The 13,804-nt window shown below is 37.3% G+C and overlaps 1 protein-coding gene across 1 annotated transcript; it reads right to left on the bottom strand.

Moving 5' to 3' along the window:
* Window positions 1-2,620: 2,620 nt before the first annotated feature.
* Window positions 2,621-13,704, bottom strand: LOC119997159. Its single transcript, XM_038844000.1, has 11 exons — window positions 12,815-13,704; window positions 11,203-11,467; window positions 9,312-9,471; window positions 8,330-9,233; window positions 7,679-8,108; window positions 7,415-7,596; window positions 6,598-6,757; window positions 5,849-6,076; window positions 5,395-5,745; window positions 3,465-3,566; window positions 2,621-3,244 (listed from the first exon to the last, which is right to left on the bottom strand). Exons 1-11 carry the CDS (start codon window positions 13,369-13,371, stop codon window positions 2,993-2,995), a joined length of 3,591 nt encoding a protein of 1,196 aa, XP_038699928.1. The 5' UTR covers window positions 13,372-13,704; the 3' UTR covers window positions 2,621-2,992.
* Between the last annotated feature and the right edge of the window lie 100 nt (window positions 13,705-13,804).

The following is a 13,804-nucleotide window of genomic DNA, read 5'->3' as shown; positions in this document are numbered from 1 at the left end:
AGAGAGGGGAGAGAGAGAGTGTGTTTCTGTATATAATGTAAGGGCATTAATAACTTTTTAGGTTGGGCCTCTCATATATATATAGAGAGATAGTGAGAGTAGGGGACCCTTAACAAAACCTAATTGGGGGACCATGTATATATTTGCATGGTTTACACAAAAAGATAAGAAAGAAGAAGAAGAGCATCAAATCAAAATCAAAATCAATTGTGAATCTCTCTCTGACACATATCTCTCTCTCAAGTTTTAATCCCAATTCCATATAAGTGTCTTTTATTTGCTCACTCATAGTTAGACTTTATTTGCCTTATATATATATATTGGTTTAGTTACTATCTTCTGCTAGCTTCACATTGGTGCCAGCTAGACACAACAAGAGGGTTATTAGTTATTACAATTACAAACCCATTTGATGTAGACAATAATGAAAATGACCTTGTTTTTTGGTTTAAAGTGGGTTACTTATTGTTTTGTGAGAAAAACCCACTAGCTGTGATGATGAAACCCATCTTATGCAACTCATTTCTCTATCAAGAAATATTTTTTTTTCATAAAGATTGATTGATTATACATAATGTGGCATGAATGATCATATGTACCAACGAGAAGTGATTCTGTTGACAATCGACTGAGTATGCATATGTGTGCTCAAAGTTTGAATCCAATAAAAAACAAATCTCTCAACAGTATTTTTTTTTTTTTTAATTTCTAAACATATTTTGCTTTTTTATATAAATAACAATTTAATTTGCAGTAAAATTTATCATTTGGAACCATATTTCTTTTGTTGTTATACTCCTCAAACAATATCTCCATAAACTATATATAAATAGATATTAGTTAAGTTCAGTGTATCTGTATTATTGCAGTGGGCCAATGAACATTTAGCACTCACAAACCCTAGAACATAGGCATGAATTAGCTTGGCTAGGGTTTATATGTACATACTATTCTTCCCATATCTTTATACTTAAATTAAGAATTTCTGTCAATTTATGCATCAATTGTGCAATTTTATTGTTAAGTAAAGATCCAATCTCTTTCAACCAAGAGGTCCTTTCTAAGGACAAAACCGTGCGAGCCCTTTGTCCAATGCGAACAATATCTCTTCGAATTGAATTGGATTTATAACATTCTCTACTTTTTCTTTGGATTTATAAGATACTCTCACGAGTATTTGATTTATAACATAAGGAGAATCTTGGTGCACATTCACAATTGTATGCATCTGTACATTGATTTCAAGTTAAGGACAACATGATTTTCTTGTTCTTCTTGTTTGTGATTGTCTCTACATAAGAAGAATCTTGGCGCATCAAACATTTCCACTCACAATTGTATGCATCTGTACTATTACTTAAAAGCATAGCCTTAATGGATCATAACATTCACATTCATGTTGTACCCCAACTGAAGTGTGTCACAGGTAACTCGCCTGCAAATCTACTGACTTGCCTTCCATTTCAATATATCTATAGCTAGATAGAATCAGATAGGGTGCCAATTGCCAAACCATCCACTTCAGAGATGATATCTCTTCATACTTTACATTAATGAATGCAATGTTGTCCCCTCCACCTCCAGTTTAGCCTTTAATGGAGGACACATTTCAAGGCCAAAAGACCTTGACATAACACACTCATGTCATTAAGAGGAATGAAACTGAGTCTTCTATACTAAAGACCTACACCCTTGAAGTTGCCCTTAATGGGAGGGTACCTTCATAAAAGTAAAACTTAGATGGATGTGGTCCATCCGTCAAGAAGCAGAAGCAAAAGCGTGCTTAGTTTCACGCCACCACAAAACTAGTCATTTAGGTCAGTCATCAAGAGTCGGTGCCGGTGTCTACCGGCAGTTTGCTTTGATATATCAATCCGTCTTAGGTGCGCCTTCCTATATATATATATTATACTATATTAACCTTGGCTTCTTTAAAACTCTGCCTTCTCTTTCTGGTCCATGTCTGATGCTGCAATTACTAACTAGAGTGGTCCCGACACGCCGGTGCTCAGCTCAACTGGCTAACCATATTCTATCCACGCTGCGTGGTTCGAATCCTGCAGACAGCATATTTGTGTTGTTGCATGTGTGAGTTCTACTTCTATATGCCATTTAAAAGAAAAACCTAGAGTGGTCCCTTAAACTACTGTATCCACTGGTACTGCAACTCAGATCTGAAACTGTGCCCCTGTGAGACTTGTATACATACAACTCTTTCAGGATAGGAACACATAAAAGGAAACAACTAATAAGACAAGGCAATTTACTACTGCAAACTTGTCTCTATTTTACAAGTGGTACAGTACTTCTACTACTCCCAGGGATCCGTGCACTGTTAGGCAAGACAGCCCCAGTCTCCCAGCCAAGTAGCACAGGAAGAAAGATCTTAATGCCAATAACTCTTTTCTGATCCTTCCCAATCAAATCTCACTTGTACTATTCCTTATGTTATCAAGATTCAAGACAAGTATAACCCTCTCAAATGCATTCCTCAAAAAGAATTAATCAGAAAGGAAAAGATATATTAGCACCTTATCGACCAACCAACGTATGAGAAACCACCAGCCGCACTTGAACCTCGAAACAAAATCTAAACATCAGAACCATCATTTACAGTATATAATGATTAAATCATTTTTTTTTATAAGCATGATTAAATCATTTAATCTGCTGAAATTACACTGTCCACAATTACATAAACTACACCCAAGTAGAAAGCCTGTAGAGGAAAAAATAAAATTATTGAGCTACAGAACATACAACTCAGTAAGATTACAGTAACATTATATGACAAATTGTAAATAACCCTGGACGTACATATGTTACAAATAATCAACAAAGCTGCCATCATACAGTTCCATCATAATGAGGGTACTGTGATTTTGAGCGCCACAACCCTTATGGGAATTATAATTCAACCAACTATGCTATGGCTACAAAAATTTTGCCCAAGGGGCAGATCTTTCTTCTTTTTTTTTTTCTAAATGCCGGCCTACACCTTTTGAGACCTCTCTGAGCGGTCAAAAGTGCTTGTGAAGTCAAGTAAGAGTTCATATAGTTCTTCAGCAGTTAGACGATCAACTGGATTTTCCTCTGTGCAATGGTGGAACAAATCAACAAGAAATGTCAGCGTTTTTTGATCGGGCTCAGTTTCCACCACCTCTGCGTCAGATTGAGCCATTGTAGGCTCGTTCATTGAAACCAAGGCCTCTAGCTCATTCGTTAGTTGTGGCCGTTTGCCCCTCTGCTTAAACCAGATGCATACACAGCTTAGATAAGACACAATACAGTACCTCACTCTACCTAAATGCGTAATAATTGGGTAGAAAAAAAATTCATACAAGCAGTATAAATGCAGCAAAACTTGAATAGTCATGAATGTCTGATTCGCTTATCTAGAGCTGCTATTCAGTTTGCAAAACATTAATCGGTCATCTATGGTCACTTCTATAAAAGGAACATACCTGAAGGTGGTCATGAATTTGTAAGTCCGACAATCCTAAATAAGGCACCTGCAGAGTCAGCAATTCCAAAAGCAAACATCCATATGACCAAATGTCTACTTCCTGCAATCAGATTGAAAGAGATTTCACAATTCAAATCACAGAGCTTGGACAGCAAGAGAGGAAGGCTTCTGAATTACGAGTCCAGTGCATGCATGATGCATGAATGAACAAACAGAAAATAAATTACAGTATCATGTTAGGTACCAAAGCCAACATAAAAACATCATAGGACCGTCAGCCATCAACAATTCAATATAGAAAGCTGCAAGATTTGATAAAAAAATGGTAGCATTTTTTATGAAAAATCATTTAGCTGCTTCCAGATCAAAGAGTCTATGTCAACCCTAGAACATCATAAATGAAGCTATTTTTGGTAATTTCAGACTTGCTGGAATCATCCAGTTAACAAATTTTACTTTATTTTAGTCATTAATTAGTTTTTAGTACATTTATTAATAGATAAAAAAAATTTCATTGTTTCATTACTTATTATTATATTACAATGTTGGGTTAAAACCTAGTAAAATAAGTCATCTCACTAGTTTCGATGGGTGTCCAAGTACGTGGACGTCCTTTGGTTTTAAGTATTGCCAAGGGAATGCTTTTGATCTTATATATAAACCTCTCATCCTTGTAAAATATTTGTGTTGCACCCCCTTGGTGCCTTAATAAAACTTTTCCCTATCAAAAAAAGGTATTGCAAAGGAATGGGAATCATAACAATGGCTAGTATAGATCAGGGGTCGATGCTGTAGGCAATTTTATGCGGTGCACCCACCCAAAGCATATAGGGGATATACAATGGAACAGGAAATGCAATTCTATGCAGTGCACCCCTGCATCACTTAACAGGATTACAGAACTCACCCACACTACTTTTAACTCGAGGTAGAACAAGCCAATGAGATTATTGATTACGTATTACCAATAGACTCCTTCACGGGAAAAATTGAAAGGAAAAGGTAAGAACTCCCAAAATCACTTCTAAATTGGTTCATAGAATTTTATGTAAATTGGATTCTTACTACCAATGTAACACTTGCAAACCAAATATCGCTCAATAGAATTAAGAATAAGCATGTATAATTGTTTTAATTTTCAAGAAAATATTCAACAAAAAGTATTTTGCACACCATAAGACCAAATGATTATATTAGTACATGACAGAGAGATCTTGAAAACTATCCTCTTTCCTTTTACATGTGTGTTTTTGGAGTGCAATAGAAATCTATCTTTTCTTTTATTTTTCCTCCTTATTTTAGTTGTTCAACACTTAATAACAAATCCAACTACATCTAATTATCTAAATCTAATATTTACTCAGACCATTAATATTACCATAGAATGATAAAATAGAAATGTCAAACCCAGTTCACAAGATGATCAAATCCATAGAAATTACAGTTACTGGGTTACTATTCAAACACAGGAAATGCTGTGCCTAAAATCTCCACCATAATAGCTCATTTCATTCTCGATCAGTCATCTCCGTCTAATTATCAACCCAATTGGAACCCTAAATCCCCAAGCATCTTGAGCACTTCGGAAACAAATAAATCTTAGTCAAACTCTAAGTTCCAGGCATAAAAGTTGCTGTTCTACGTAACATATGTTTCCCAGGACAATCAAATCTGTATCTTCCTGATCCCATAACGAGTCACATCCTACATGAATTATGAGTTCTGTAGAGTTCTCTCTCACAAAACCTACACCAGATCTAAATCTCCCTGTGCCTACCAGAAAAGGCTCAACCAAATATTGAAATTACTAAAAACTAATGTAACACAGAAATGTCTGTCACCAACATGAAAATAAACCATGTGGTAAACAATCCTTCAACCATTAATGAGGAAAATATCATCTAAAACTGAAAGGAGACATCACATACCAGACCATATATGTTGCGATCTTGCATTGTCCGGAAAACCTCCGGAGCCATCCACCGTGGTGTTCCAACACAAATGTCAGGAGGAGGTATTCCCCTATGAGCAATACAGCAAGTGTGCACTAGAGATCGAAGAGGCACAGCTCTGTCAAAATCACAGAGTTTAACCAAAGGTTTTCCATCAGCTCTTTTCTTATCCAGATCAATCAATATGTTTTCGCTTTTAATGTCACGATGAATGATGTGTTTTGAGTGCAGCTCCATTAATGCACATGCTACATCTCGAGCAATACATAATGCCAAGTCCACGGGCACGCGCTTCTCACCAGCTTTTGAGAGTTTCTCTAAATAACCCTGATGCATAATGAAACAGGGCAAACACAAACACATAAATCACCGCATAATAAGAGCCAGGAACTAACACTTGCAAAGAAGAAGAAGAAGAAAGACATTGTACCTTTAAAGAGCCCCCTTTAATGAACTCCATAAAAATTGCAGACTCTAATATTCGGCGCTCTGGATTCCCATCAGTGGAGGGAACCCACTTAGAAGAAATTTTATGTCCATAAAGCTCTACTACGTAAGGGTGTCGCAAAGCACCTAATATTCTTACTTCACCTAGACAGCTATACTCAAAGCTCTTGATTTCATCCAGCAAACTCCCACCAACCTCTAAAGTATGCACCTACAGCATCCAACAACAAGCATTGCCAGAGCATATAAGATACTTCACAGCAAATATAGCTCTACCATTTGATGATGATTGATTAATTCATAATAAATAATGCAAAAGCAATAGTCACCACCACAAACTACAATGCAAAAAGAAGCAGGGGAGGTGGGGAGGAAAGAAACAAGAAGATATTCGAACTCCCAGGAAAACAACTTAAACTCAGATTACCAAAACTAAAATACTGCTAGGAGCATAGACAACTTGTCAGCGCATATACTGGGAACACATAACATAATCTCCATAAGAGTATTTGAAAAAGTATCATGTACTTGATCTAAAAAACCACAAGGAGGATCAGAAAATTCATCCTAAAATTACTCACCAATACGAGAACAGATTTTTTCAAATGGGAAAACAATTTCATTGCACAGCACCAAGAAGGAACCAAAGGTACAGCATAGAATTAGAGAACATAATAATCTGACAATTATATACTTCCTATCATTAGACAACCCAAGGACACCCAAGTATACCTTCACTGCAGCCTCAACTGATCCAAGTTTGCAATGGAGGAGGGATCTAGAAGTTGCCTTTTCAATTACATCACATGTGGACAAAGAAGGAAAGGAACATCCAGGACCAGGAATGCTCTCTCCTGACATAGGAACATTAGCTCGACTCAGAGGAATGTACCTGCAACAACCAACACAGTCATAAACACATATTAAAGAAAAACATATTGAAGATTCTCTGCTTTCCGTTTCCAGAAATTTTTATAAATCCCACACGATGATAAAAATGATGAATAATGCCAGTGTGACTCAATAAACAAAAAGAAATTAATAATTTAATATGACTGCATAAGTAACGAAATAAACACGGATGCCATTATATATTTTTCATCATTTTACAGTGCGACACACATAAATTCTGATTAAAATAAAGCAGTGGTATGCCCGAAGAACTGTAGGATTTAGGAAATTAAGTCAAAGGACAAAGAAGTGATTGTATTACTACCTAAAGGGGACTGCAACATTGAATTTAAAAAATAATAATAAAAAAAAAACTCCTCTAAACTCCATCTAGGACCCCCTAATCACTACACTACAAGACGGTTAGTGCCAGATCTGAGTCCGAGTATGAACAGCTGGAAAAAGGGCTGGCTTTCTTTTGTTGTTTGATGGGCGTATCCATAAGGAACATCAACGAAATTAATGTTCCATGGTATCACAATCAGAAACACGAAATGGAACTGATGGAATTTTTACTTTTGCTTTTATACATAAGGAAACAAAATGAATATAAACAATCAGAACTAAAATAAAATGAACTATGAAAGAAGACACAAACCTGCTAAAATATTCTGGATCTGTTTCTTCTCTTATATCATGTGGATGACATGCATCCACTACCATGCGAACCATTGAATCACGCCTTTTGACAAGAATCGTATTCCAGGCATGCGGCAAGAAATCCAGGTAACCCCTAACAAGTTCACAAGGAACTGGAGGGTCCATTCTATCACATAGATACTGCACGATTATGCAGACCACAATAGTTATAAGAAAAACAAAGCAAAATCTTGAAAACAAAAAAGAAAAACTAGAGAATCACCTTGAATAGAAGAGCTCTATGTCTACACACCCCAGACTGCAAAGTCCCCAGAGGAACCACGACAGAATTCCGTCTTGCTTTAATATTACATAAAGATTTCTCACAAAGATCTGAGAAGATAATATCATCTACAGTGTCCAAAATCTGTTTGGTTTCTGCATTGATATTTTCTTTATTCCCAGTTGAACAAGTGCAAACAAAAGGTTTGCTGTAGTTTGAACCAGATACAGCTTTCCGCGACCTCTCAACCATAGAGCTTCTATCACTGCCTCCAAAATGATCTGATACAAACAGAGCAAGCAATGACGCAATCTGCAGGTTGTCAACCGCAACCTCATTCCCAATTTTTCCCAGACTATTAAACTGTTTCAAACGAAACACCAAAGCTTGAGCAGAAAGAGTAATTGCATCCAATCCCTCATCCCGTCCCCTACACGAAACATCAAAAAGAAAATATTACGAAAATAAATTTTTAGTAACAAAAGACCGATAACGTGCCCAGATACAAACTTCAATTAGGTTTGCGAAGCAGCTAAGCAGGGTTAGGGGAGGGGTGCAGGAGTGGAAGTTAAGTATCAAGCACACATAGTTAAGGAATAAATACAAGGGGAAAAATCAACAATTATGTAAAATGCATGTGCAGAAATGAACCTGTCCAAAAGGATGACCTCACGCGAGTCGAGGGGCAAAATTTGTTCATAACTCCTTAGTGCCATGAAAGGTCGGTCGCGTCCCGCGTCATAAAAGCCATCCAGTAAACGGTCCTCAATGCCACAAAATGATATGTGGCTGTATTTGCGGGATGAGCTCAAGCTATCATCCGTCGATTTACGAGACTTACAAGGTTTTGGATTATCAAGATCCCTATCAGAATGCCTCTTGCATGTCGTCGATTTAGATAATTCAGAAGATGATCCTTCATCGTCACCCGTTTCATTCTGTCTAGAGGCTAATAATGACTCCTGCACACAACATTCACCTTCTCTTACAGAGTCAAACTCAACACACAAGCAATTACCCCCACAAGACCCCTCTTTAGGACTGATGTCATCATCCTCAATAGTAACAAGTGAATTTTCACCTTCACCGGGTCCAGAGATTACTTCACAAGACTCCTCTTTAGAACTGATGTCATCATCCTCAATAGTAACAAGCAAATTTTCACCTTCACCGGGTCCAGAGATTAGTTCGCAAGACCCCTCTTTAGAATTGATGTCATCATCCTCAATAGTAACAAGCAAATTTTCACCTTCACCGGGTCCTGAGATTACTTGTTTATCATCCTCCACAACTGTGATGTCCGATCCACGTTTTTCACAAGTTTCAGTCCTAACAACGTCCTTACTTCCTAGTTTGCAATCTTCACTTGCCTTCATAGTCAACACCTCAATACGAACATCACCCTTCCACTTCCTGCTGTTGTTTAAACGTTCTAGGCGAGCTCGCTGTTGTAGATAATGCTGTCGCTTCCACCGTTTACTGAACCTACGGTGTGTAGAGTACTGACTGTTTGATGAGGGTGGTGTTAACAGGCTTGAAGTCGAGTGAAGAGGACCTGCATAAGTTATTGATGATGTGAGTAGGAAAAATACAGGTGCCAAACAATAGAAGAAAATACAGTCATGGGCCTCACCATCACAAGAACTTCTACAATCATCCTGATTAGAGGTTTCATATACATCCATTTCGACAGAAGAACTGATGAAATCATCATTGGATGAGTCTTTGCCATTTCCGTCCAAGTTGCAGCATATCCATGAAGGTATTTGACAACAAGTGAGAAGCTTATTGTACTTGAACAATTAGAGTGAAATGAAACAACAAATATGTCAGGTTTTGACATTTGGATGTGCATAACGGTTAACAACAGAATACACCAATTCAAAACCAAATGTTGGATAACCCAGCAAAAATATTTTCTAAAATCAGCATGTAAAGTACAGCAGTTGGGGCCATCATTAGACTCTATTGACAAAAAGAAAGAACGGGGTTAGCACCCATTTACAAGATTCACATACAATGAGTTATTAACTTCAATCTCAAACAATATTTAGAGTTGCTCCCAACAAAATATATCCACAGAAATAGATAAAAATACTCTCCATCTCGTTCCTACTCCTTTACAATAATGCCAAGACTTAAGCTCATCTTCCAACACTACAACCACCACCAAGATAAGCTTATAATTCGTGACACGACTTCATGCGTTTACTCACCCATTTGCAATAGGGATTGAGATTTCTTACAATCTACTCCTTACATAAAGAAACATCCACGGACAATACTAATGCCCAGCCTTTTAAGGTTTTTAATAGTTGCAATTCTTATCCTCTCAATTTCCAAACGAAGAAGAGAATTTTAGAGGTCACTTTTGGACTCCATACTTCCTACCATGGAAAATCTATTTGAAGGTCCCCACAGGCTAGGTTTTGGAGAGCCGAATACACATATTTCACTTCAAAACAACAACATTCCAAACAATTCAGTGACCACTCTTGTTTATTTCATAAATTATAAATAATGTTATATTCTTATAAACTTTCGAATCAGAACAATCTATATATAATATAGAAAAAAATGTTATTGAATAATATATACTCGCCTCCATCCTATTAAAAGTATTTTCCACAAAACAATTGCTTTATTTACCACATTCAAGTTGTCCAGCAACATGTATTGAATATTTCCAACAAAACAACCTCCCGACTGAAAAATAATATTCCAAACTAATCACTCCATTTAACATGCCGAAGTTGGTCCCTGCCATCGCCCTTTTTTCCTGACATAGTAAAATCAAACCAGATGCTGCGCCCTTTAGGGGGTTTCAACTTTGAACCATACCAAACATCATCAAAATATCTTCCCCACCTTAGAGAACGAACAGGACTCATCTTTCTTTTCACTTGCATCTGTAAAAGTTCTCCACAAACTTGAGCATTCCCAGGAGGATCCCAAAATCTATGTTTCTAAAAGTGATCTATTGAAGTCAAGAAGATACTTAACTCTAAAACCATCAGATGTCTCAGTGGCCATATAATTTCCTATTCCAACATGTAAAATTAAGATTAAAAATGAAGGTGTGCACGCAGGTTTAGGTTTCCACAATTGTGCTGCACCAGAAAAAAGAGTGCAAAGTTCAAAAATTAAGACCAGTGAGGTAGAAAAGGAACAATCAGACCGGTAGCCTGACAACCTAAAAAAACACCACCACACTGCCAAACACAAATGACAGAGAGCAAGCCACATTGGATGGATTCACATTGGCTACTGTCTTTTAAAATGTTAAACAAACTTCTGGATAAAAAAAGTAAAAAGAAAACAAAATCTTGAAAAGAAGAAGTCCCCATTTAATAAGTACAAAACTACAGGCCAAAGAAATCACGAAACATGCCTTATACCTGCCTTCAATAGTGATCGCAAACAAATAATAAAATAAAGAAAAGTTTCAGATGGACCCAGCAGAATATAGAGAAGGCATTCAAAAAAAGAATATAGAATAGGCATTGGAAGTACTTGAAAACTACCTGAAGGTTTATAGTTTGGAGACTGCGCATTAACTGAAGTTCGAGACCTCCCAATGAGGTCAACCTATTATATGAGAAGTCCAAGTTTTCCAACTTTTGCAATGAGGATAAAATTGAAGGTACTTCCACCAATTTATTATTGGCAACTTTCAAAGATATCAATGCCTTCAAATAACTTATCTCAGCTGGCAAAGTCTTTATCTTGTTAAATGAAAGGTCCAAATACTCCAAATTATTTAAGCAGCCAATTTCTGGAGGAAGGTACCTGCACAAAAGAGCAAATAGACAAGTGTCAAACACTGTCATGCAAATTAAGCTTCTTTTACAAGTAATAACGTACTTCACAGTAAAAAGAGAAGCAGCATCATGTGTAACTCAGTGAATTAAGGATACACATTAAAAGGTTCAACAACTCCCATGCACAAAGCTGCCATGGGGGAGGCTGGGTCACAGAAGGGCAAGATATACAAAGCCTTGGCCCCACATAGGGCAGATAGGCTGTTTCCAGGTTTTGAACCAGTGACTTCTAGCTTTGAAGGAACATTACCACAAGGGTACGAGAAGTTTAAGAGAAAGACGGAAGGAGTAAAAAAAGGTTTTCAGAAGTATTTCCTAGAGAAATTCAAGAGAAAGATGAAAGGAGGAAAAAAAAGGTTTTAAGAAGTATTTCCCATTATATATATAAAAATAAGGGAGAAAAGGAACCAAAAGAAATGAAAATCCACGGAAGCATAGCCCCAAATAAATTAACAATGCTGCTAATAAACTACGTAAACGATTCCACATATAACAGAAATCTACACTTTATTAATTAATCCTAATGCATATGGACGATACCCAATACTTGCAAATAAACAATTCATCCAATGTATATTATTACATAATGACCAGGTAGATAGTATCACGCAGAGCCTTAACTAAAAGGGTACACCAATTCAATTAATCCAAAAGGTGTCTTTTTTTTCCATCAAATAATCTTATGTTCCATAGATTTGTTCAAATACCTAATTTTACACTACAAACCCTAAAATTCATATATGAGATGAGCACTGTTTCTTCTAGTCAGACCCTTCATAGCAAATTATGTCTCTTAGATTATTTCTACTTTTACTTCTATACTTTCGTCAGAAGAAAATTGTCATCAACAGCTTGCTGATCTAACACCAAAAAAATAAAAGTATTTCAAATCATGTTTAATCAACTCAGCTATGTGAACTGAATACATATCTGTAGCATTGCTGCTTAAAGCACAGGAAGTTTGGCTTAAGCAAACAAGCTAACTACCGAAAACATAGCAACTCATAAACTCTGTTAATTTTGCACGAAAGACAAATTTTTGGGCATGATATTACATGAACAGAAAATTCAAGACATAACTGTAGCCCATATAATCCAATCTCAAAAAACCGGGTTTAGGACAGGAAATTTATTACTCAACAGTTACCCTTCTTCATCAATGAATGTTTCATTTGCCAAAAAACATACCGATGAAGGATTCCACTTTTAAGACTTACTATTATTTCATATAATGTTCGAAGTGAAAGATTAACCATACCACACTGCACAAAGAACCACATCCTCGAAAAATAACCTACAAAAGAGAGCCATTTACCTTATAGAGAAGTGGCAAACAGCAAGCTTACTCAGGCACTTGAGCCCTGAAATCTCACTCAAAATCGTAAAAACTGAAGGGCGAGGCGGGACTCTTGACAGTTCGAGCTCTTTCAATCCCTGCAACCTGCGTAGACCAAACCCGTTCAGCTCCGGTGACGATACCTTCACCTGCAGGCACTCCAGACCCACCAAATCGCCAAACTCAGGGGGAAACAAATTAATCTCGTTCCCAAAAAACTTCAACGTCCTCAACAGCGGAAGGGCGCCCACAGATTTCGGCAACAAATTGAACACATTCCTATACACATACAAGCCCTCAACATTCTCATCCGAATCATCAAGCAGCGAAAACTCCGAGCTTTTACCCGATACATCGAGAACCAACTCGTTTTCGAGATTCTCGTCACTGTCACCACCGCTTCTATTGGTGACGACGGTGGATATGACGTCAGCCGCGTGGCTGCCATCTTGGGTCAAACTAGAACCAGAGGATTTTAGTTTATTTTGATTTTTGGGGGAATTCAGAATCGTTTGAGGGGGATCTTGGAGCTGCATTGGGGATTCAAAACAGAATTCCCGGCCGGAGAATATAAAACGTTAGAGGAGAAAAGAAATTGAATTTTTTGAGAACTGGCACGACAAGGGTGGAGAGGGGGTTTAGGGTATGCTTTTGTGATCTGCGGGGAAAGAAAATTAAGACAGAAAAGCATGAGACGGGAAAGAATGACGGAAAATACAAAAGAAAGTTAAGGAAATTTCGGAGAAGAAGGATCGGGAGAAGAGACGACCGGTCCCTCGCTTCGTTGCAGTTTCAGAATACAAGATAGAAAACCCTAGGAGGAGGAGTTGAAAGAGCCTTTTTTCCACTCACGGGAAGGAAGGAAGGAAGGAAGGTTGGTTTTACTTTGGAAGTCCATGCCGAGTGGTGAAATATCCAAAATAGCCTTCACTTTGTAAGGGTGACTGGTGGCGGGTTAGAAACGTAAAT

The sequence above is a fragment of the Tripterygium wilfordii genome, chromosome 1 (assembly GCF_013401445.1).
Source record: "Tripterygium wilfordii isolate XIE 37 chromosome 1, ASM1340144v1, whole genome shotgun sequence".
NCBI lineage: Eukaryota > Viridiplantae > Streptophyta > Magnoliopsida > Celastrales > Celastraceae > Tripterygium > Tripterygium wilfordii.
The sequence above is the reverse complement of the archived record's forward strand: the minus strand, read 5'-3'. Positions and strand labels throughout refer to the sequence as shown.